The sequence below is a fragment of the Solea solea genome, chromosome 12 (assembly GCF_958295425.1).
Source record: "Solea solea chromosome 12, fSolSol10.1, whole genome shotgun sequence".
NCBI lineage: Eukaryota > Metazoa > Chordata > Actinopteri > Pleuronectiformes > Soleidae > Solea > Solea solea.
The window spans coordinates 18,798,641-18,823,964 of NC_081145.1; the positions used below are offsets into that span (position 1 = coordinate 18,798,641).

At 40.7% G+C, this 25,324-nt stretch overlaps 1 protein-coding gene across 5 annotated transcripts in view; it reads right to left on the reverse strand.

Moving 5' to 3' along the window:
• Positions 1-5,923: 5,923 nt before the first annotated feature.
• Positions 5,924-25,324, reverse strand: part of LOC131470218 (transcription factor SOX-6-like) — a 100,549-nt gene continuing 81,148 nt past the window's right edge. For all 5 annotated transcript variants that reach the window (XM_058645888.1, XM_058645892.1, XM_058645891.1 and 2 more), the window contains 7 exons: positions 22,961-23,110; positions 21,413-21,590; positions 19,775-19,968; positions 13,505-13,613; positions 12,424-12,594; positions 10,543-10,756; positions 5,924-8,896 (listed from right to left, as the gene is read on the reverse strand). In XM_058645888.1, coding sequence (XP_058501871.1) covers positions 8,548-8,896; positions 10,543-10,756; positions 12,424-12,594; positions 13,505-13,613; positions 19,775-19,968; positions 21,413-21,590; positions 22,961-23,110 — 1,365 coding nt within the window. In that variant the 3' untranslated portion in view covers positions 5,924-8,547. The remainder of the gene's footprint in view (positions 8,897-10,542; positions 10,757-12,423; positions 12,595-13,504; positions 13,614-19,774; positions 19,969-21,412; positions 21,591-22,960; positions 23,111-25,324) is intronic.

The window sequence follows — 25,324 nt, forward strand, 5'->3', positions numbered from 1 at the left end:
TTAAATGTAAGACAAAAGGAGAAAAAACAAAGGCGTTCTTGTTGTTTATAGGTTATTATGCTGGTTTCATTATGCTATTTTACTGGTCCGGCCCACTTGAGATAGAATTGCGCTGTATGTAGCCCCTGAACAAAAATGAGTTTGACACCCCTGCTCTAATACATCTATTTATATTATTCTTATCAACGCTATGTGCTAATGAAGCATGTCAAATTTAAGAAATTGTCAGCCACCCCAAGCGGTATGGCTTAATAGTAATTTTCTTCTAAGAAGCGATAGAAGCAATAATTTTTTTTATTTGTGCTTTACATTCATTGTTCCCCTTTCCTCTTGTGTATTGTTTGTTCATATCTTGTCTGTGTTTGTGTATGTGTCTGGCGTCACTTCCTGGCTCCTGTTTTTCTCTCCGACACATCTGCCTCATCAAGCCTCCTGTAAATGAGATCGGTGCAGCCTCGCACGACTCTCTCCCAGACTGTCACACACTGTCAGCGCTGGAAGCATTTAGGCCACCTTGTAGTTGTGCACTTTGAAGTTCAGTCACTCTGCACGTTTTTTTCGGTCTGTCTGCACTAATGAATAAGATGCGTTCAAGTGCTCTTTGTTTGAAGATAAGGACAAAATGGACGCTGCAAAAAAAAATATATCCCTCTAATTCCCTCTCTTTGCTTTAAACTGGGTTGATTAAAAAGAAAGAAAGGTGTTACCATTTTTATATGGTTTATGGAGCTTCTGCAACCTAATTATCAGTTTGCGTAAGATCATTTAACTACAAGGGATGGGAAAGGTTAAGCATCTACATAATAGTCAATCTGAATCACTGATTAGTTTTACTTTTCAATGTCACCTGGATTGTGTGTGGGGAGGACAGCAGAGAGATGGCGGAGTGTACAAACCTAATTAGTGCAACAGATAAATCCTTTAAATCAGTGTTCTACCAATATCTTGTCTAGTTGCCGAATGTCTCATGTACTATGACTTGCCTTAACATAACCATGAAGCATACTGTCTGCTAAACAAAAGCGGGACAAAATGTACAACATATTTATATTTCCATGACCACACTGCACACGAAATAACTCGATTAAAGGTATGAATCCTTTTTATTTCAGACTTTTAGAGAGTAATTTGATTTGTACCAGAATCAGTTGAAATCTCCAAGTTTCCCAGTTCTATCTGTGCATACGAGGATCATGACATCAGTGTGACTACATTACATTACATGTCATTTAGCAGACGCTTTTTATCCAAAGCGACTTACAATGGAATGGAGTACAACCTGCCAGGGGCGGGAGTTGAACTTGCAACCATGATGTCTGTTGTACACAGGGTACCGGTCTTAACCACTGAGCCCACTAGCAATTTATTAATAATTATTAAGCATGTATTAACACCTTATTCTACATAACCTTATTCTACCTCTATTGAATTAAGATTTGTCCTGATTAAGGTGTTAATACATGCTTAATAATTACTAATAAAGGTCTGGTATGCTACTTATATACATGTTAATAAGCGCCTAGTTAATGGTGAATATGTGTTCCCTAATCTAAAGTGTTACCGAGGTGTCTTTGCTACTTGCAAAGACACATTCTGTTCTTGTATTTCAAGGTTGTTTGTCTGCAAACTATAGTAGCTTGTGCTTAACGCCATTTGAATAATGAAGAATCACTTAATTTGTAGTCAGTGAAACAAACATTATATTGTGTAAAATGAATGAATACAACATGCTCAGAGATGTTTCCTCCTGCATGAGTCTCTATCGTGTATTTGTCCATAATGCACACAAAGAAGAAAGTAATTGTAAAATCAGTATAGAAAGGATGACGACAGGTCAAATGAGGGGAGCACTTGGAACAATGGCGTTCTTTACCTCTTCATGGCCGCACACAGTTCCACTCATCAAGGCTAGCGCTTTGAGTCAAACAATCCGACTGCTTTCAAAGTAGCATTTTCCGTTAAACATATGATATTTAATTAGCAGACTAATGCACTTTCAACGACAAGGACTTTGCCTCAAAAAGGAAAAATTGGCCTTTTGTCCGTTGCCCATTTTTCCTGAATAAGAGCCGTACGTTTTTTTTTTTCTTATTATTTCTAGCTGCATTAAAAAAAAAAGAAGTATAGCCCTTTATGCAATGTTTCAAAGACACAGAAAGACAGACAGAGAGACACTGCTTTCAAAGAGCTTTTTTGTATGATTTTCTTTAATTCCGGGATTGCATTTAGCTTTTTAGTTTGTTGAAGGCCTCAAGGTGACTGACCCTAGGGATTTTAATAAACGGTCCGCCCAATTTACCGTTGTAATCCATTTCCATTACCTGAAAATTGTCTAACAGTGTCTTCAAGATACAGATTTACAGAATGGCCAATGTAACATAGATTCCTGGACTCCAGACTCCCTTTTGTAGTGACCATCAGTTGGGCAATTATGGTACTGACTTATAGGAATGTATTTGCTTTACATTCACATTCTCCTCAGAATAAATTGTAATAACTTTCATAATCTTTTTCTCCATCATCCAGTGTCGTCATTATGGTCATTTTTCATCTTGGGTATTGGATATGAATGGTTTGGACCATTTTGCAGCAAAGACACGCTGGAGAAGTTGGTCTGCAGCTGAATCAGGTGTGTTTGTTGAATGGTAATGATGGATGAAGAACAGAAAGGAACATGCAGTTGAAACCAACAATACAATGAATGTTTTTGCTGAACCTATTTGAGTTCCCTAACCTCAGTAGACCGAAATAAATGTCGTCATCAACGTTGCGTTTTAGATTCCACATGTTGAAATGTGCTCAAACGAGGACATCTCCACTAAACCGGTAAAATCCCATGAACACTGCTCATCATGAAACAGTATCAGCTCAACACAGAGCAAGGGTTAATTAACTGCTGAATATTAGAAGCGAATTGAGTGATTAAGCATCATGAGCTCTTAGCTGAAAATAGGACGGTAGCATGCTGCTGCACCGTGATCGGTCTGTGTGTGTTTTGATGAGTAGTTGAGTCTCCATGATCATCGACATGTGGCTTTGATGCCTCATAAAAAGCCTCTCCAACACATTTGAAGTGGGATCCTCCTTTGTAATAACAACTTATTATTCTCTTGATCTAAAGACCTAATGGGTGAAAGAAGAAAAATAAAATGGTTCAGTCTCCTCTTCAAGAAGGGTTTGCTCAAAACCAAAAAGGAGATTTGCCTTTGGGGTTCTGTCTGAGACCAGGCTTTCATCAAAAATGTGTGTCATTATGTCTCATCGTCCCCGACACACACCAAACCCACAAAGACAAGAAAGGTAAATTCAAAGTCCATGAAATCACTCAAGAACAATTAACATGATAACAAGGCAAACCCTCACTCTTTACTGTAAAAAAATATAGTTTTACCTTTTCTAGGAAGTGCAAATGACTGGGTTTAAGTCACCCAAATAACAGCCCATTTGCATTCTTTGGCAAAGCATTAGGGATAGATTCTGTAGTTTAACCCAGAGGACGCAGTTAGTCCCAGCCAGGCCACACGTTTGAAAATGAAAGTGCTAACAGTCAGAGTAATTAAAAAATGAGTCATCTTCAATCATAACCATTCATTTGTTATTTAAGCTCTGTTAATATCTGCATGTTTGTACTGTTTTTAATGCTTATGGATTAATTGCAAATGAATAAATGAATATGTGTAAAGTAATATCTGAAATACAAGTGACTTTAAAGTGCCATATGCTGTACCTGACAACCAAAGCTCCTCAGAAAGTAGACTGTAACAACACGTTAGTGTCTGTGGCTTTTCATAAATGATGTGAGGATTGTTTACCCGTATGCTGCGACACTGATTTGTTGAATTTTCAAATCGATGCACTGCTCTTTAACTTTATGTTTGACTAAAATATTTCCTCTTCAGTGCCACAAATTATTTCCTGAACTTTCATAGAAGACGGGATACTCGCAATTTATTCAAAACTGTCATTTTCTTCTTGTCATTCTCGCCACTGTCCTTGCATTCCTCACTTGCCTCCAACTCACACTCAACCACTTGGGTTTCAAGAGGAGTAAAACGCTGAAGAAGTAACCCAGAATATAGCAATAAGTGATATACTATATCATGCTATCTAACTTTTAGAATATTCTTATGACTTCTTCTTATTCTTATTATTATAATTCCCAACACCATGTTCATGGCAAGAGCAAACAATTCTACATAGCATTTGTCCAATTGTGGAGCCCCATGCAATTACAAGGGACTTTTTATTCAACTGATCACCAATGATGACTTTCTTTCTCTCTTCTTTCTTTTCTTTCATTTTCTCAGTCTTTAACTTACCACCCAACTCTCATCTCAACTGTTTTAAAGTTACTTTCATAAATATCTGTCTTGTATAAAGTACCTTAAAGGGATACTTGAGTAAAAGTACAAGTATCTTACCAGAAAATGATTTTTACCAGAAAGTTACTTTTTGTAATATTACTTAAGTAAAAGTCTTAAAGCATTTGAATTTTACTGAAGTTAAGTACTTAAGTAAGTACTTTTCTGATATAAAATGTACTTAGTTTTAGAAGTATTTATTTTAAAAAGTTGGGATTGTGCCATGGTAGATCAGTGGTAGGGCAAGTTGTCTTTCAACTAGAAGGATGTGGCTTCAATTCCTGCCTCTGCTAGTCTGTCCTTGAGCAAAACACTTAACCCCATGTTGAAGCTTGTGAATGGTTGAATGGCAAAACTGTAAAGCAGCTCATCAAGACTAGAAAAGCTCTATATAAACACAGACCACGACCAAATCTTCTTCTTCTTCTGATTTTATTTGGTAGTAACGATTAACAAAGATAGTTAGAAGAAATTTAGTGGATTAAAGTAAAAGTTGCTAGAAATAACTAAGTAAAGTACAGATATGTGGATTTTGTACTATTATGAGGCCCATTTAACTATTATTCAGCTGGCGTATTCTTCACATTTAGCTACCTGTAGCTTTACCAACTGGGACAACTGACTGGAAACTGCAGGATTACGTCTATTTCCTGTGGGGAAAAGTGAAGTTATACATATAGTACATACTGTACATACTGTACGTACTGTATATGAATGTGTGTATCAAGCTATGTCAGCGTGACTGCTCCAACTGCACTGTCCTTTGTAAAGGTGTGGAAAGCTTATATATACCCAATATAGCATATATACACAATCGAGCACACACAGCAACGTCTGTAAACTTGCTAACCACTAAATGTTCATCATGCAGAGAGGAAAAAAGGAAATGTAAATTATGATGACTTGTTTAACGAGATTAGCATGGCAACACTGCAAGTATGATTTCAAACACCCCTCCCAATTGACACCCACACACATGCACACACACACACACACACACAGAGTTGCACGGGAAGGAGTGTGTGACAAACTTGCCGGCGCCCCTCACAGAGTGACGCTATAGTTGATTTGGGAATTACAATTAGATTTATGATGTGGCTGCATATGGCTGAGCTCTCGCTTTCTGTCTCTGAAACTGCTGCGATTGGCTGCAGTGAGCATCGGCGCCGTGGCGTATACACCACAGCACATTCATAATGTTTGGCATTAATTCACACACACACACACACACGAAAGCATGCACACACACACACACACAAGAAGAGAGAGGGAGAGAGAGAGAGAGAGACAGAGAGAACAATAGGCCACATTTACTGTAATAGGCCACCAAAATATAAAGACCAAGAGGAATAGTCCAACTTTGGAAAGAGAAAGCCTTGCATTGGAAATCATTCATTCATCCCTGAATGGGAATACAATCATCAATGCATTACTACCTGAATCTTGTGTACAGTGCTTTCCCGTGGAAATCACAAAAAAAGTTTTGAGTGCTTTTCTGCATATCTACAGAACAACTGATAACATCATAGAAACACTTGGTAAAACAAGGACGAAATGACAGATTGACTTAAATTTTTATTCATTTATTATTATTATTTTTTTGATTGTCTTTCTCACCAAGTTGTACTGACACTTTTAGAGCCAAAGCTGGCTAATAAATACAATGAAATGTTAAAACGCACAATTGAATTTCAAATACAATACTCATCACAAAAAAAAACAAAAACAAAAAAAAAAACGCGTGTGACAATAAAACCTGTATTCTGTTTCTGCAGGTCACAACTGACAAGAGCATGAGGTTACCTTTCTGAAGATCAGAGGTGATGTGACTACTTTAGGCAACAAAATGTATTTAAATAAATGAAATGATTCTAGAGAAAATGGCAATGGCAGTTTACTGGTGCTCGACATGTACAAGGCTTCCTCGAGAGCACAGACGACTTTTGACTGTTCTAATTTAGCAGGATGAAAATTAAACAACTTCACATTAGTCAATACTAAAAAAAATGAAACAAAAAAAAAAAACATACAACTCATATCCAGTGCTTATGATGCGTACAACACTAACATGAGGCTTATTTCCCTGTGATGCAAGCGAAACACAATGTTTAGTCCCAGCTTGTGAAGCTTTACCAATCAAAAACTCCAAGATATGGTCATGAAGAGAAATATGAAGTCAGCTAAACAGAGCACCCAGAAACCACCTGAAGACGCAGGCGATCAAAATGGAAACCTTTAAAATTGAGTGTGGAGAAAAGAAATATGTGTCTCCAGAGAAAGATTGTGACATGTGAGTAAAATAGCAGAAAAAAGCGTGCAAACCCAGCATGGTGCTGACACCAGCGTGAAAGAGGAACACCAGACTGTGGAGAAACGTGTGTGCTCTGACCAGGCTGCTTGTGAAGAAGATGCTACTTTTATCTCTTAATATTTCACTTGTCATCAAAATATACATGCGACGTAAAATACCTATTTGACCCCTTTGTAACTATATATAAATTATTATTATTATTAAAACACCACTTGGATGTTTCGGTCGATGCTGAGAAGACATTTAAAAAATATGAACAAGCTAATAAAATATGAACATTTTGCACATTTTTGTACCAATTTAAAATACAAGTCAAAACAGTAAAGGGATCCAGAACATTTCAATCTCTTATCCTACAGTATAATATCTTCTACTTCCTGTGTTATGATGCTGAATGAACAGTCAATGAAGGTTCAACGCTTTTGAGACGGATCTGTCTGTCTGGCCAAAAACATATCTTTGCCTTTAGACCAATTATTGTCAGATATGAATGGTAAATGTTCGGGGTTCCTCACTGTGCCGAAACTTTGCTGCACAATGTGTTTGGCCTCGAGGAACTTTGGGCATTATGATTTATGAAAGCACCAACGCAGTGGAATACGACGAGCAGTCTGCCAGACAGCTACACAAACTGTGCATTCTTGTGTTTGTGTGTTGTTGAGTGTGTGCGTGAGAGAGAGAGTGAGACAGAGAGACAGAGAGACTGAATGACTGAGCGAGTGTGATGAAAACACGTTGTCCCTGAGCTCTGGCTGAGACTGGGCCAGAGGGGGAGGCAGCAGTTACCAAGCAGGAACTCATCTCATCAGAAAGGAAAAAGCTGATTGTGTAAGACTTTTTTGCAGCACTGTAACTTAAGACTAGAACATCCCAAGTGAATGTGAATGTAGGTTTGGCACATTTGAAGTCAATTTGTATAATGTCTGGGTACTTAAGTTATGAATAATAACAACAACAATAATAATATTAATAATAATAATAATAATTAATATAATAATAATAATGTGATATAAGGGATTTTGTTCCTTTCATTGACAGTCTGTATATTCCTACCACTCGTTTTGTATGAAAACAAATAAAACAAACAAAAAAGAAAGAAACACATTCACAAGCTGGCACATCATACCTGAGCTGGGATATTTAAAAAAAGAAAAAGAAAGGAAAAAAAAATGTCATGTAAGCAGTTTGTCAGAAAAAAAAAAAAAAAAAAGATGTAAATGCACTGTATTTGTAAGAAACAAAAGTAAGACTATAAGATTACAAGAGCTAGGGTTTATATTAAAACTTTTCAAATTTCAAGTCCAGAGTTTGTACAGGCAGAGACCTGTCAGACAAAAGTCTATAGACAACAAAACAACAACAAAAGTCTAAAAAAACAAAACAAAAATCTAAAAAGTAAATACATAATGATAAAAACTAAATCACTCCTTAAACATTTAAGACCAAATAGCCGTTGAAGACCAATTCCTGATGCTTCAAAATCCATGCATGCTCTTTACAAACCACACAAAGATGTGTTTGTCGTTCATTTGTTCTTCGTCCCATTCTCTCTCTCTCTCTCACTCTCTCTCCCCTAACTCTTGTTCACTCCTATGAAGATTGTCACCGTGTAGAAACTGAAGTTCATCGTCAGCTGAATGGATGTCACATTCTTCCCAGCAGCCCTCTCCTTCAACTGGACATCCATTAGTACATTGTCCAAAAATGTTTTCAGCGTTTAGTTTAAATCCTGTGTGGGCATGCTCAGTGCATGACACAGCACGTCCTGAAGAGTTGCCTGGAGGTCTCTGTAATAAACTATGTTTTAAAAAGTGTTTCTGCGTATAACAGGAGTTTTTTTTCTTCTTCTTTTTACAACTGGCACCCTGAGCACACTCAGTTGGCACTGACGACTTCCCGTGTCTCATGGTCGCTGCTATAGTCTGACTTGGGCTCATCTTCAAAGTCATCGTACATGTCCATGTCCTCATCTCCATTGGTGGGATTGCTGGGCATATCCAAAGCTCGGACTCTACCGCCGTTGCTGCCGCCACCGCCGCCACCGCCGGGCTCGGTCTTTACCCCGTACGTGCTCTGAATGACGGGGATGGCTGGTTCGGGGCTGACCGAGTTGCTGGAGCAGTCTGAGGTCAGGTGTGGGGATGGTGTGGCTGCTGTTGCCATGTTTATGGCACCTGGGTAAACTCCACCTGGGCTGTTACCGAGAGGAATTGATGGCTGGGGCCTGACAAATGAGGAAAGGAGAAAAGAAGGGATGTCAGTATAAAAAAGTATAAAAAAAATATTATGAGTGACTGACACTGCAGTCCCTGCAGCCATGCTATTAGCGCTGATAAAAAGATTGCATGGAAGAGACTGCGAGAAAGAAAGAAAACACCAGAGGTCATAGAACAGTTGACGTATCAATTGCCGATGGTACAACAAGGCTGACAGCTTGTGACAGATTGGATTGTGATTCATGATTCATTTAAAGCTTTGAACAAACCGCTTTGAAGCAAATATTAATTCTAAAGGCCACTTAAGTTAACAGCAGAGCTTCTCATCTGGTCGGGCATGTGCTAACACAGAGCTCTACCTGCCAGCTCACAGCAGCAGTGTCAACTAAATAACCTGTGGAGATACAGATGGAATGAGGGTTAAAATGTGCTGTCACTTTCCTTACCTAACAGCTCTCTCCCTATTCTGTCTCCTGCAACAATTACCGCTGCGCACCCAGACATGCTCATTTACACATTCAATTCTTCAAAAACATCACACAAGTGCCAGAAAATGGATCGTGTACTGGCTACGAGAAGCTATTTGATTAGCGTTTTGATTGAAATTCCAGGCCTTAAGAATTATATGCTTTTTTTTTGCATTTGCTTGACCACACACAGTAAATGTGGCATTTAGCTTGTGACGTTGGCTTCACTCTTGTTCCCCTTCAAACATCTGCTTACATTTCATATTCCACTATGTCTGTCTGTGTCCAATTTCACTGCCCGCAAGCGCCCGGCATTGTCCTAATTTAATAAATGACAAGCTATTAAAAATCGCTCCTATTCAAAGCCGTGGCCTCTGGTAAATCCATCTCAAGCACAGGCCACTGTGATGGCTTTAAACACATCCATGGCTGGTTCCTATTAAGACAATGCCACTGTTATTCCCCTTGCTGTGTTCACTACACACTAAAAATGTTAAGCTCTTCAGAAAGCGTTTAAAGGGTTTTGCAAATGGAACCACAAGAGACTCCGAGAAGGAACCTTTCATAAAGGGTCTATAAACCCTGATCATCACTCAACACACAAACCTCCAAACTAATGCATCTTAAGTTAAGAATCTTCAAGCGTTGTATTTTTATATATTCATACTGACATGCATGTAAAGTGTCAAGAAATATCTGAGTGAAAAAACCAAAGGGAACACAAATGTTGGTTAAAATAGACGTATTGAGACCAGTGTATGAATGATGAGTTCATTTAAGAGACAAGTGAACTGAGGGGTTAAAGTGCCATGTCAGAGTCATGCTCTCTTTAACCATTGTGTCTGTCAATGCACAAAAGCCACTCTAATAAGCAAAGTGTATGTGCAGTGAAGGACAGTTCTGTAAAAAAAAACAACCCTGTGCAATAAGTGTACTTTATTGTATATGTTGAGGAAAAAGACAATAGCTGAGGGTTTCACCCCCATCAGAACCCAGGAAGGAAACAAATATGCTGAATGAGTGGGCCCTTGTTTATGGAATTTAAATTATTATTATTAGTGGTATCATTATTATGTCATTTCAAGGCTGTGACATGTTTAATGGCCAAATGTAAAATTCAGTACAGCATCCGCATACAACTGCAGCTCTCTGAGGACAGCTAGGACACGGACAGCTTTTCTACTCACCCCACAAAAAACTGCCTCATCTCCTGACGTCGTGACCGCATCAACTGTTTGTACTCGCCGATGCGCAGCTTTTTGCCATCAATGATGCAGGTTCTCTTGGGCCGCGGCTTGTATTTGTAGTTGGGGTATTTCTCCAAGTGGATCTTGCTTAAGCGGGCCTGCTCCTCGTAGTATGGCTGTTTCTCCTGGTTGGTCATGGCTTTCCAACGGGAGCCTGGAGCAAACGATTGAGATTTTAGTTTTGTCACAATTTCTGGTTTTGGTTTAGTTTTAGCTTTGTTACTTTTTGAGAGATACAGTGTTGTTGTTAAAACAGATGAAATCTGCAATCAATTATTAATCCAACAATACAAACATAGTGGAATTTCAGCTGCAAAGGGTGCTGTTTGAAACCAGGAGTGGATTACACTCTCTTTCCTCTTAGACACATTGTGTACTTATCATTTTCTTTGGTTAGAGGACCCTCTGAACAAGTGGACAAGGCCATTACGACAGGAATGCAGGACATCTGTGCACTACTCTGACAACTGATTATACACACCGCACTGCTCCTCTGTTTATCAAGGTTTATCATAAACTACTCGTGTATTTTTGTGGCACAGGAAACAGGGGAGTTTCTTTAAGGCCACCCACTCCCAAAAGTCCAGCTGTGTTATTATGTTGGGAAGACATGCATTGTACACATGTAGTTATTTACACATACACAATTGTGCACTGAGTTCTGCTCCGTCCTTGTTGTCCCATATCTGGAAAATTGCTGTGCTTGGTGTTCGGTGCCAGGAGGATCTCAGAGTTAACGTCTGACTAAAAACCTGACTATTAAACAAACAATTTTGCTAGGATAAAATATTTAACATTGAATTATTATAATTTGAATTCTGTAACTGAATTCAAATAGTTCAAATAGTTTTTGCATCAAACAAATTAAAAGCCTTTTGGGAAAACACAAACCCTCCCTTTACCAGAGCCCAATCAAAGCTCTAAGTCAGTCAGTCAGTCAGTCAGACGGACCCACCTCAGAAGAAGCACTTTGATAATGTTGCTCAGGAGGAGCATTTACATGCAGAATACATAAAGCTTACTGGAGCACTGTGTTGGACAGTGGAGGTCTTGGGAACGTTACGCTCCACACTGTGTGAATGGGTATCTGTGTCAAGGAGGTCAGTATCAACACGGTTGCTTTTAAAGTGAATGCATCCATCACACTCGTCAGGCTGACACAGTGCAGCTCTGTGTGTGCAGAGTTCCAGGTTGTCAAACACTAGACCTTCTTATAATCCACAGAATATTAGTAAGAAACCCTGTGAACTGTAGAAACCGGTGGCAGAGACGCTGACCTTGAAATAATCGAAGGGTGTGAGGGATTTTAATTATCAAGATAGTGTAGTGTCTTTTTGTTCAGTGATTGTGGGTGTTAATCTATAATGAATCTGTAAAGAATACACAGTACATTGGTTTTTTTCCTCATAAAAAAATTAAATGTGCTTAAACCTTACCTGGCATGAGCCAATTCATATTTGTGTAATATTTGGGTTTTTTCAGTTTACAGTATTTTAAATGTGTGTAATTAACAGTCACAGAACAGACCAACATCCAATCAAAGCTAAGGCCGATGTAGACGGAAATGAGCTGTTGATAACGTGACTGTCTTTTTCTGTTAGGTTAAAAAAAATACTGTTCAATTGCAGATGAAATCCCCGTTTAATCACAGTCAAATTCACACCTTAAATATGTGAACTACATATGAGGTAGATATTCCCACACGGAGATGAATATAAAAAGAAACAGTGCATCAATGATCAGAGAATATGATTTAAGATTGTATTTCAGGTTACAAATCCTCTCTTTCTCGTGCCAATCATGCAGCTAAGAAAATCTCACCGAGTATCTTGCTGATGTTGGAGTTGTGCATATCCGGGAACGTCTGCAGGATCTTCCTCCTCTCGTCTTTAGCCCAGACCATGAAGGCGTTCATGGGCCTCTTGATGTGGGGCTCGTTGTTGTTCCTGCCTCGTGCCTCCCTGAACACCCGTGCCTCGGTGATGTTACTCCCTGTGTGAAACAAAGAAAGGTCACTTTCTACGTGTCTATCACCAAGATGTTCATCTTCCATACTTTCACACTTTGAATGCACATAAGAGGACAGATAAGAACACGCTCGTGTTGTTTGGTTCTTCTCTTCTCTCGTGAGGCCCCCGCGTGCCGTCTTGTAAGAGGATGTATAACAAAAGTCTGATGGGGGTCTTGCAGGGATGCCCCCGACATGCTCACACAAACAGATAGTATCTCAATGCATATGCTCCCATATTTACTTGTCTCACTCTAAACTAAGCCACGATGAGCACTCTTCAAGCCCTCACTGCCCGTAAACAGTGGTGCTTTATGAGAAACAGGTGGGCGGTGTGAAAGAAAGACACTCTCACACTCTCACACGCAGAGAAAGCCAAAACTTCAGTTTAGTAAAGTAAAGTTGATTTTATTGACAAATTGACAACCTGTTTTTGTTTGTGTGTCTTACTGTCACAAACACTAGCTGTGGAAGTAAGTGGGAAAATTCTGCTTCACGTCTCGCACTTAACAACAGCGAAATTGTCTTTAAGAGCGTAAGATGTTGACGTTGAGCATTCTGTTTAGCTCGAGAGAGTATCCTTCACCTTCCTGTCCTTCTAAGCTTCCTGAGGAGGACAATAAATATTTGTGTTTGCTAAATACATGTATGTTCTCACTCTCTGGCAGCTGCCTTCAGCTACACCGGAGCTCTGAGATATGAGGTCAGCAGAAGCAGGGCCTCTTCTTTGTGGGGCCCACAGAATAAAGAGCCACTAGTATTTAGTACCTTAAGACTCCTTTAACCTCCCCTTGGTCCTCCATTAACTTTCCTTTTTGTTGTTGTTGTTATTTGTTGTTGCAGTGATTTCTTTATTTCCCAAGAGTGCCAGCTACCAACATTGGCAGTGCTTACCATCCAGATCTTCTGGTCTTGTCAGGTCAATGACTCGGTGGACCATTTTCCCAGCATCCTCTCCAAGCTTCCCCAGGTGCTGGCTCAGTGTCTCATAGTGCAACCTCTCCTGCAATGTGAGAAAAGATTACGAAGGTCAGTATTACATTAAAAAAAAAAAAGCTGCTTGGAATAACTTTGATGGTAATGACAATAATTCTAATTGCTGGGTTAAACTGCAATGGACAAATGTCAAGCTTCAAAACCACACTCTTCATATTCAAACAATTAACTTTGCAAGCAGCTTCACTACTTTTGTTTCTTACAGTATCCAAGGAAAATGAGTAATGGGGTTGTTTATATGATTAGCTAATAGCTAATCATATGAATATCTACTTCAAAGTTGTGCTAATCATCAGTGTCTTCCTCAGTCTCTTATGCGCTCCATTTCTGTGTTTCTGTCTTCTTGCCTGCCACTCCACTTCTGAGACATATAACTCCGGCCATCAGCCTGCCTTGGGGCCTTCCAGCTAAAATTACTGCACCACACTCCCAAACTGTGGTGGAAAACATCGAAGCGTCCACACAGCTACCGCACATCCACGCTCCTCCTTTATTCTCTCCCCCTCTCCGCTCTTCTTGTCCTCTGCCCTCCCTCCCCCCTTCCTCTCTGCTCTCCCAGCTCTCCACCTTTTTCTGGTGACAGAGGCATTTTGTTTGACGCAAGGAATGGTTGGTGGATGAAGTCATGCCACGGTAGCCGCTGGCAGAGTTGGTGGAACTTAAGGGTTGATGTGTGTGTGTGTGTGTGTGTGTGTGTGTGTGTGTGTGTGTGTGTGTGTGTGTGTGTATGTGTGTGTCTGTGTTTATAGATGAGGAGTCGGCGCGGGCCAATGTCAGCACTACAGCAGGGCTGTAATCAGGCCCACCACAGAACATGTGCCTGGGCAGTGCCATGCTCACCGCAGGAAGCAACTGCCTAACAAAGGAGTAAAGAAAAGAGAGAAAAAGGGAATGACAGAACGAGATAGAGAGCACAAAAAGAATATAGTCTGAAATCCAAGTGGAAGTCCTCTTAAAGTTTGTACTGCTAAACAATAGAAGGGTGAAAAAAGGGTTAGCTCATGACGAGGCAGTCAGACATCTGTCTCTGAATGCCGGTTTGCTTTGCTGTTGGAGATTCCATTTTCAAAAATGATACTAAACACGGCTACTCTTGCATAGGTGTTTTGTAAAGCATACTTTTTTAAACATCCTGAGTAGTTTCAGACTTGGGAATATTGCTGGTAAATGGAAGGAGACCAGTGGAAAACTAACGCAGACTAAAGTCAAGGTTTTGGAAAATGGACCAGGACGGCATCAATAGAGGTAGACGGATCCAAAGTACAGATTAACAGCAGACCTGGGTCAAAATTTGCAAATATTCCCTGCGGTTGGTCTGCTTTGGTGCACTTGAAAGTTCTTGTGGCATATGCAATAAGGAACCGTCTTTGCTTTGTTTAGTCAAGATTGAAATAGGTCTGGCTTGTGTGCCTGCTGGTTTGATACTGGAAGGCTGCCTCTGGAGCAGCACAATTTCATGTTCTTTTATGTCAGTCCATTGATGTTGTGTACACTGTTAAATTCATCCTCTTCATCGCAATGAACTACCTGGTTCAATACAATCACTGCTCAGGAAGTTCTGGTGAAAAGAACCACTCAGGGAAATCTCAAATCTAACTTGCCCAAGCAAAAAGAGCACTTGAATAAGAACATGACTAACCACACTCTTAATGACACAAAATACAGAAAAAAAATAAAGGAACATTTCGTAAAGAATTCAAGTTCAATCATAAAAAGAGGAGCATTCCTTTTTTTTTTAGTATGGCACTAAACAAATCAAATCTGTGCTGCTACAGTACTTTTGACAGACTATTTCTTTCACTGGTGCTGCTGAATGTATATTTCTAAATTTAAGAGACACCCTACTCTTTCTGTTCCGCCTGGTCTCTCCATGTCTAGGCATTTGCTTCTCTCCACTGTTGCTAGGGTAACGCTCTAAACTTTGCTGCACTTTTTTTTTAATCCACACCGTATTGAGCTCATTACCACAGTTACAACTCGCCCACTGCCAGCACGGCCTGCCTCCAACTGACCCGCAACCGTTTACTGTCTCCTCCTGGACCAATCAAGTTTGGCAACCTCCTCAGTCTCCCCGTTGTCAGTGTTCCCTCTCTCCTCCCCGTTTTCTTCATCTTTCTTTCTCTCTTTCCTTGTCCACACTTTGCTGTGTGTGTCGATAGAGCTGTCAGTCAGCTCGGTTCTGTTTTGATTTCTCCTCCCCTGCTTCTCCTTTTCACCATTCCACCTATTCATAGCCCTTAACACCCAACAAGCAACCCTCCACCCTTTAAGGCTCTAATCCCAAAGACGTAGACACTCAACAGTCTATTTGCAGGTGCCAGACTCAGCTTTGTAGTATACATTATTATAATGTATATCATTCAGGCTTCAAATACAGCAACATTACGTCGACCTTTAATCAAGACACAGCTCAGAACTGTCTGAGCTGTGGGGTTCACAGGCCAGCCTCCTACAAAGACCAAACTCACCAGTGGAGCCAATATAAACATCTATACAACCATTTCCTCCCTCCCCGTCCTCCTTCCAGACTTATTCTGCTCTCCCGTTAGAAACTTCAACACAGTTCAACACGGGACAGACCAAAGACACATCTCTAAGACAGACCATGGGAAATTTAAGAGTAAATATAAAGTATTTTGGACAGCTTGGAGAACTCAAAACTTTCCCCGATATAAACCTAATTAAAAGTCAAGTTGTCGTAAAAACAATACATTTAAAATTAGGATTAATAAAAAAAAGTGTCTGGCAAAAACAGGGCTGTGAGCACAAGGGAGCCCCCAAACTTGTGTCTGTATAGCCAGTGAAGGATTTACTGTCAGTTTTGGCTGATTAAGGCAGGGTTGTTTTTTTGTTGGGACAACTAAAACAGTGAAAATATGAGAGTATGATATATTACAGGACAATTGAGAATCAGATGAGCGATTGTGTGAGATTAGCTACCAAAAGGGGTGGAGGGGAAAAAACTGGTCCTTCTAATGTATCCTGAAGATTTACCTGCAGCCAGTGAGCCATAGCCCACCAACCCAAACTCATCTGGAGACAGGAATAAGACTTCTATATTTTCTCATGCTTTATTCTACATAAACTTCACTATGTCACACTTTTGAGATACAGTATATCACCATGCAGTATAAGAGATTCTCATAGATCTAAACTCTCAGAAGCCTGGTGTTTGCCTTTAAATGGGCTTCAGGGGTGTTTGTGGCTGTTTGGATGAAAGAAATGTCCACTGTCCATTTTACACACACACACAGAGACACACAAACACAGACACAAACATGAACACACCCACAGTGTTATACACAGTGGCTATTTTAGTGAGCTTTGGCAGCCGCAGGCCAGCTGTACGCAACGTAAGCGTAAGGTGATACTCAACAATGCCACTCACTGGCCAGGCCTCTTGTGTGTACACCAGCTATAATGACATTAACATGGCCAAGGCCAGTACAGAGCCACGATGGACACACACACACACACACACACAGAAGCTCAGGATCAGTTTCAGCTCTTACCAAAATGTTGATGGCATCTATGTTTAAAATGAATACTGTGGGACGAAAATACACAAACAAGTAAAATAATCACAAGACAGACTCACACACCACCACCACGGCTGCCTCTGGGTTGAATGTGCGTTGACAACAAATAGCTCAACATTCTATATGACTCCAGAATACCACTAAGGCAGTCGCTGTATTCTTGCAGTGTCGTAAAACAAGAAGACTTGGGCACAGCTTCAAAAGTCTCGAAGGGAACGATTTAAGTAACAACTGTGTTTGATGAAGAGAAAACAACACACAAATCCAAGGTAAAGAAAAAGAGAGCTGGTCCAGTTGCCTCCCGAGGTGGAAGGGGTGAGTCACACTGTCAGCATCCAGCAAGTTCCATCCATGAATTGTTTAAGACAGAGCAAAGCCTTTAAGAGCTTAAGCAAACGCACGCGCAAATTCTCCGTCCCAAAGAAAAATTTATGCATTCAAAGTTAAGAGAAAGAGTCTTTGAGCTGCTGTTGTTAGGTGACGAATAACAAAATGGCAACAAACACCAAGGCCTGCTGCCTTCCTCAAACCGAACACAATTACTTTGAGATGTTCAAAATCCGCTTTTTATTAGCACAGGACTGTCCCTGTAAAGCGCTCACCTCAATTTGTGATCATTTCAAAGTAAACGTTTTGTAAAAAGCTCTTTTAAGCATGCATTTATTTTGGGAAATGATTGTGATTGTTTTGCCAGACCTGCAGTAGATGAGTGACATAACATTTTAACAACAATTTACAAGTATAGGCAGTTGAATAATTGATCTTCATGGGCTATATTTATGAGTGTTTACTAGTATAATTACTTAAAAATATCCACTTGGGACTGACAGTAAGTACACCAGTGTTATATTTATGCCAAATCTTGGATGTTTTCCTACTGCAAATTCAACGCAAACAAGTCCAAAAAATTCAAAACAGCCTATCCTTGGAGTGCACCATTCATGACCTACTTGGGGTTGGTGGGTTCAAAGACTCCACCCCTAAAATATTAATGCGTTCCTCACTCCGCCTTCTCCTTCTCCTCGCAAGCAACATGGGATCAGTCGGGCAGGAGAGGCCATTTAATCGTCTTCCTTATTTGACTGAAATTCTGATCCTTGGAGTATGTGATTGGCTGATTAGACTGACTGAAGATGTTTTGAAATATGGGTTCCCCTCTGGACATGAGATCCTGGTACAAAGGCCCTGTCTCCTACACCCCAAGGGAAAGAATGAGCTGGGGTAAGAGGTGAATATGGAAGGGGGGGTCTCTTCCCTAAGAAAGACCCTTTAATTGGGCTAAACCCTGAGGCCGGGATCCCCACTCCAGGGCAAGTGGAGAGCCAGAGTCCATAATACATAGACATGACATGCACACACACACACACACACACATACACTGATGTTAACACCATCTCCTCGTCAAAAAAAAAAAACAACAAAAAAAAAAACACTCAGTCAGTCTCAGTTAAGGCAGGCACACAAACACAATCACACGCCAAAACCATCACTTGTCATTGGCCCAGCTGCTCCCTCTTCAAAGCTGTTAGCTTCTGGGTGGCCATGACGATGAGAGGAGAAAAGAGAAGTTCTCAAAGACTGCAGTCTGAGCCAAAAGACACTAAATATCATCCATGAATATTCTTAAGACTCGTGCATGAGCTGAAGAGAAACCTTTAACAGCTGGTCAAAGGAATTTGGACACCTAAATAGGTGTGTGTGTGTGTGCGTGCGTGCGTGTGTGTGTGCGCGTGTGTGTTCCATAGATCTGAATGGCAATCTTCCTCCTTCTCCTTTTCTCACCTCATTATTCTTCATGCTCTGACAAAATGTTCACATTTTACTGAGGGAGAAGTTGTGATACCACACTGTAAAAATATATATTTTACAAGTAGAAGTTCTTGTCATTTATGGGTGATGTGAAAAGGCTTTTTTTTTAAATGTAGTATCTCACAATATTGTATTCAACAAGGATGCATCTGAATTATAGCAACACTTGCTTTACGCTCACGATGCAGCAGGTAAACTACGGTGAAGGCCCGGCGTGAAAAAGTGCTAAACCTTAACATTTAATTACAATAAAACAGTAATAGTATGATAATAATTTAGTAACAGGGAGGTTATGTTATATGGTAATCAAAATTTGAATGCAATTTCCTGCCTTAAAATAGTAATGGTGTGGTTAAAAAAGAGTTAATATTACAATAATACCATGTTATTTCCTAAGTAATATCCAGGTAATAGCTTAGTAATCAGTGTAATATGACAATGACAATGATTGTGATTTAAAACTGAGTTAAAATACATCCTCATACTATAACCTCCTGATTACAAAATGATAACTATACCATTACCATATTATTACTGAACTGTAATATAAAGTGTTACTGAAAAAGTATACTGTAAAGGCTGATTATATGTTTGGTGAGTAAATCCTAATGTGAAAATATTATCTATGACTGCTCATCATTTATATATATAAGCGTAGATGTTGGTTTATGCATTCGGAGCCACGAGTCTCACTCACTCACTCATCACCACTGCTTTATCCCCCACAAGAGCCATGAGTCTTTCTATCCAAACTTCATTCAGTTCATGTGATTCTTATAGATCTTAATGTTGCTGCATGTGACCTGTCTATCCCGCTAACCTTGTTGCCATTGTTGAGGGTCATGCTGCTGAGGGCAGACAGCTTGGCCTCCAGACTCTGGTGTCCTGACTGCTGCTGCTGTTGGTGGAGCTGCTCCCTCTGGATCTGCTCCCTCATGCTCCTGGCCTCTTGGATGGCCTTCATCACTGCGTCCTGGTCCCCAAACGCTGTGGAATTTAGACTGGACAGGATGTCTGGGGAAGGGAGAGCATAAAAAATGGTAAAAGTGTATTCTCCAGTTTAAGTAACTGGTTTGATCCAATTTGACTGACAATAGTCAGTGGCAGCAGTGGGAGCAGCTTCAAACTGTCATTCTATTCTGAATCAAATGACTCTTACTGCTGTGGCATCAACAGAGCCCTGGATATTTCAAATTAGTGACAAAAGGACAGAGAAAAACACAAAGAGAGAAATACCGAGACCATATGAAATGAAATCTCACAAATACGTGGTTTCCTTAACCAGGCAGTTTTAAGCATGATGATGACTGGAAATAAAGTCATGTTGAAGGGTGATGACCTTTTTTAATCCGTTTGCACTAAGGTGTATGGCACAGATAATCTGTACAGTAAATGGCACAATTATAAAATAGTTTGAAGTGATTTCCTGCTCCTTCATAAACACTACTGAGCTTTGAAAATGACCTCATACCCTAAGTGCTGAAAACAAAAATAAATATAAAAAGCTCACAATAGCAAATTCTTGTTATAATGACATTGTAAAAAAATAAAGAGCTTTTCCAAATCTCTTATCAGACCCAAATGTTGCTCAAATTGTTTTCCAGTCCACTTGTTACCAAACACGACACAATCTCCTCCCCCTTGTTTATGTGCTTCACACGTTTTGAAGCCAATGCTCATTTGAAGGAAAAAAGAAATAAAAGGATGCAAAGTTTCCGTTGCCCTACTCGTTTAATTAGCACACAAGTAGGAAGCACTGCATGCTTGGGTGGCCGTTAAAATGGGCAAAAAATAACTTTGCAAGGAACACAAGTGATGCGTCCTCAAAGCCACTCCAGAAGAGCGGGTGAAATTGTTTTCTGGGGGGATATAATGAGAGGCTTTAGATTGGCCTTAATAACAGATAGCAGAGGTAGGGGCATAAAAGGTCTAGCGCGGGCAGACAATGATGTGAGGAAGCTCTTAAAAACCAAATAACGTGTGCTGGGTTTCACTGCTTCCGCTGCAGGGGTTTTCATTGGGGCTAAATACAGGGCTTTGGACTCCTGTAAAAACACACACACACACACACACTCACAAACAAATACTCGCACACAGGTCTCCTTATGGGGTTGAGGTGTCTGCAGTCTATCAGGCGCATGCAGCTCTGCTGGGTTTGTCTGTGTGTGGCAGGGAGGAGGGAGGTGTCTGGGTGGCTGATGGTTTTCTTTTCTCTGGTTGAGGGGAACAAAACATTTTACACTAGATCGGGGACATGTGTGCTCGGGGCGGATGTACAGTTTAGATGTGGACAACACAGCGGTTACATGTGTGTTTCTGTGTGAGAGAGCAGTATTTGTCTTTGTGTCTGATCAGTCGGTGAGGCCTTTGCTTCCGCTTGTCTTAGGTAGAGTGGTGGTGGTCTGGTTGACCAGTTGTCTACTGGTAAGAGAAACTGTTGCTTTTACTTGTTACCTACCAAGAGAGGTGTTCCTGCCCATGTGGGGGTTAGGGCTAGGGATGCAGCCCTTGCCCATGCCTGAAGGGCTGGTCTTACTCCCAGAGAACAGACCCTGTGTTGGGGATGCTGGGGAGCGAAGAGCCTCAGCTGTCTTAGGCCTGGCGGAGAGGTTCAGTGGCTGTGTGGATCCTTCCTCCTATGGGTGGTACAAATGTGACATGCTGAATGAACATGTATCCGAATGGAAGTGAAAAGGGACATTTGAACATAGCAGCTCAATAAATGCTTTTGTGTGGCATTTATTTGTGGTTCTGAGATCGGCTTATACACTTGGGTTGAGGTTGTGGAGCAATATTTTCTGGAGTGTATCACGCACCATTGGATGGGACAAATGGAAGTGCAAGTGATAATCATTTCTAGACAAATAAAAATGTGACCAAGTATCTACAGAAACCTCTCATTCCTGCAGCATTATTCATTCCTATATAAATAATTAGTTGTTAATTCACCAGTATCTCTATTTAGGCAAAAACTAAATGTTCATGACAATGTTAATCCATATAAGGAATCCCTGGAAAAAATAGAGTCGTGACAAGTAAACTCCTGCACATCAGAGCAGCCTAACTCATGATGAACGTGGAGCTACTTTGAGAGATGTTGTGAAGGGACGGAGTTCAGGGCGGCTGCATTGAGCGAGGGGGAGGGGGACTGGGCCACGGGTGACATGCCAAAGTCAGGGGGTGGGCTGAGCATGTGTGGGGTTTAGCAGAGGGTGTGGGGATTGGAGGAGATTGCAGGGCACAGCACTACTGTTTGAGTGTGGTGAGCTCTGACGCCGGTCTATTGTGACGCCGGTTGCAGCTGTGCCCCACACACACATGTGGCTTCCATTACTGCCTCGTCGTCAAGTAAAGATGAGGCGCACGCTCTCTCCAATGAAGGGGTCTGGACTCCTGCCAAACAGCAGCCAGCTCCAGTGTCAGTTTGTGTATCTGCGTGTGTGCGCATCAGTGTGGGACTTTTAAATAAGCACTTTCTAATCAAAGGTGAAGAGTTTAGAACAATGTTTTTTTTTACTCTTACTTGCGCTGATATTTGTCACGTTTATTTATCTTGTGTGGTTCCCTATCTTTCATGATCTGAACTCACTCTTTCCTTTGTCCTATTATATTCTTCTACTTCTTATAGTGTTTTTACCTTCACACTGTATATCCCTGCTTATAAGAACATGAAGTTACTGCATCTCTGTGCTGGTACTTGAACATGTTATTTGTTACTTAGTGACAAGGACTCTCTTATGTTAAAAAAAATAATAATAATAATCTAGGAATATAAACAAGGCGTTCAAGGCGCTTCAGGAGCAATACGTTCCGTGGGGGGAAAAAATGACTCCCTTTGCTGCAGTTTGACCTTTGTAAGGTAACAGAAATTTTACATGCACAAAATCGCAATGACACACTAAAGGGCAAGCAAAAGGACAGGCGAAATTCAAAAAGCATAATAAAGGCACTTTAAAGAACTTACTCCACATAAATCATTTTTACAGAATCATTTGCATCGGCTAACCTTAATATGAGTGATAGGACTGGAAGCCCGCTTCTCATTCTTCAAGGCAGAGGGGGAAAGGGGACCGGAGGAGTTGGGAGCTTGCGGGAGGGGAGTCATCTTGGCTCCTGGTGAGATCTGCATGCTTGCCAGCTGGGCTGCATACAGCTGCTGCAAAAAGGAAAGAAACCAGCAAAACCATCAGGCTATTAACATTGCTCGCCAGCAGCTAGTCAGTGGCTTTCCTCTTTCATTCTCTCCCTCTTTTCTTCTATGGGTGTGTGTCCGAGCCAAACACACACACACACAGGTCGTACGGAAACAGATGTGCATGTACACACACACACTTCAATGTGAGTTTGACAGCAGTGTCCAACACCAGTGGAAGAGGGAACGAGTATTCATCAGAAAGGAATTCCAACAAAACATTTTAATTTTAATTTTAAATGATATACAGTTCATCGCTGACAGTTATTCTTTCAACAGATGCTGGGAGCAGCTCACTTTAAATCAAGAAAAAAATCCAGATAATAATAACAGCAACGTCTTGTATCTTCTTTAATTTAATTTAGGTTTTTTTGTCGTCACTACTGACAAACTGTGATACCTTCTGACTGACTGGTGCACACATTTGATAATACAATATGAAGAAAAAAAACATGTTAGACGATGTCTGCCTCAGTATGAGTAACAATAGCCAGTTTCCTGTGAATCACAATGGAATAATCTCTCTTTTCAGTAGAGCTATGATTTTACAGGGCAGGTGTGTGAGATTTAGTTTTTTCAGCAGATATTGAATAACAATAATTATACATTGGTTTGAATTGTTGTTTTTATTAAAACAGAACAAGCCTTTTATATTTCGTCGGACCACCGTGTTTTTAATGGACAAATTAAAAGTTGAAGAAATTGCTGAGGGCTACCATAGGTTCTCCTAGGTTTCAAATGATAATTGCAGAATAAACAAAAAACAAGCATGAGTGTTAGAATACTTTATAAGAAACACCTGACAGCTCAAATGAGATTCATCACCAATTTAAATCTGAAACAAAGACAACAGGGTACACCTATTTTCAAATGGGTGTAGTCACATGTGAAAATACTAAAAAAAACTTAAATAAAAGACATGGAAGGTAAAGGGCAACTGCCTTTATGATTGAGTCAAGAACATAATGCCTTAAAAAAAACTGTAGGCCTACTGATTTTCCATCCAAGGTACTTAACAAAAATCAAAGAGTCAAATACTCGGCCCACAGTCCAGGGTCTTCTAAATCAGAGCTCACTGGCCAGACAAACCGCTGCCTGAAACCACTGTCAACCCCTGTCTAAATGCATTGGATGCATTGGAGTGTGAGTGCTGGAGAATCAAAGAGCCTGTCCTCAGGAAAACCACCCAGACGTGGCTGGCCTTCACTTCAGACTCCCTCCTCTCCTTCCTTTCTGCTTTCCTACTTTCCTACCATTTTTCATTATTCTCACCTCATCTTTAAGCCCCCCCCCCCCCCCCACTTACATATCTGTCTTTCTTTTGTCCTCTTCTCTTTGATCTCCCTCCCTCTCCCACTCACACTCTTGTTTTTTTTCTTCTGTGTCTTCATTTTGTTCCAAAATAATTCCTGATACAGTATCTTCTCCTCATCTTCATTTCCATCTCTGGGACTTTCTGTCTCTATTTTTGGTCTCTGCCCCCTCAGTCTAAAAGGCCCCCAATGTGTTGTGAGATCTGATTTCCCTGTAGTCAAAACTGCAAAGTCTCATGGGACTCAGACATCCAAAAGCAAAGAGAGCGCAACAGAGAAAAGGAGTAAGAGGGATAGGGAGCGCTGCGCTGCAGACACATGAGACCACCGTCACTTCACTGCTGAAGCACCAGCAAGGCTCAGCGGTCGGGGCCAGAGAAATTGGCTGGCCCTCTTTCCACTTCTCTCAGAGCGATATTAAACACAAACAGAAGGGGCCGAGCCGTTGAAACAAAGCCCTGATGTCACACCACTTATTTTCCTTGGAAGGCACCGGGAGTGCTCTGGCCAACCCCTGGCGATATGAGATCCCCGTAAGAATGTGCCTTGAATGGCTGGTGGTGAGGCCTCTCGCGTCAATCAAGCCAACCGCAGAGTTACTTCTGGTGATGCCTGATATTCTTAAAGCTCTAAGGGGACCAGGCGCTGGGGCAAACACACATGTCTTTGAGGTAAAACACACAGTTAAGATCTCTCACACAAGTCTGCACACACACACACACACACACACGCGCGCATATACACACAGGGTATTTTTTTTCTGCAAACACACCCACAGCTATTATGCTGTACCAACGATTCCATCAGCAGTTCTGCATAAGAAAGGGGAACTGTTGAACAAACAAAAGGTTGAAAGGAAGAGCTT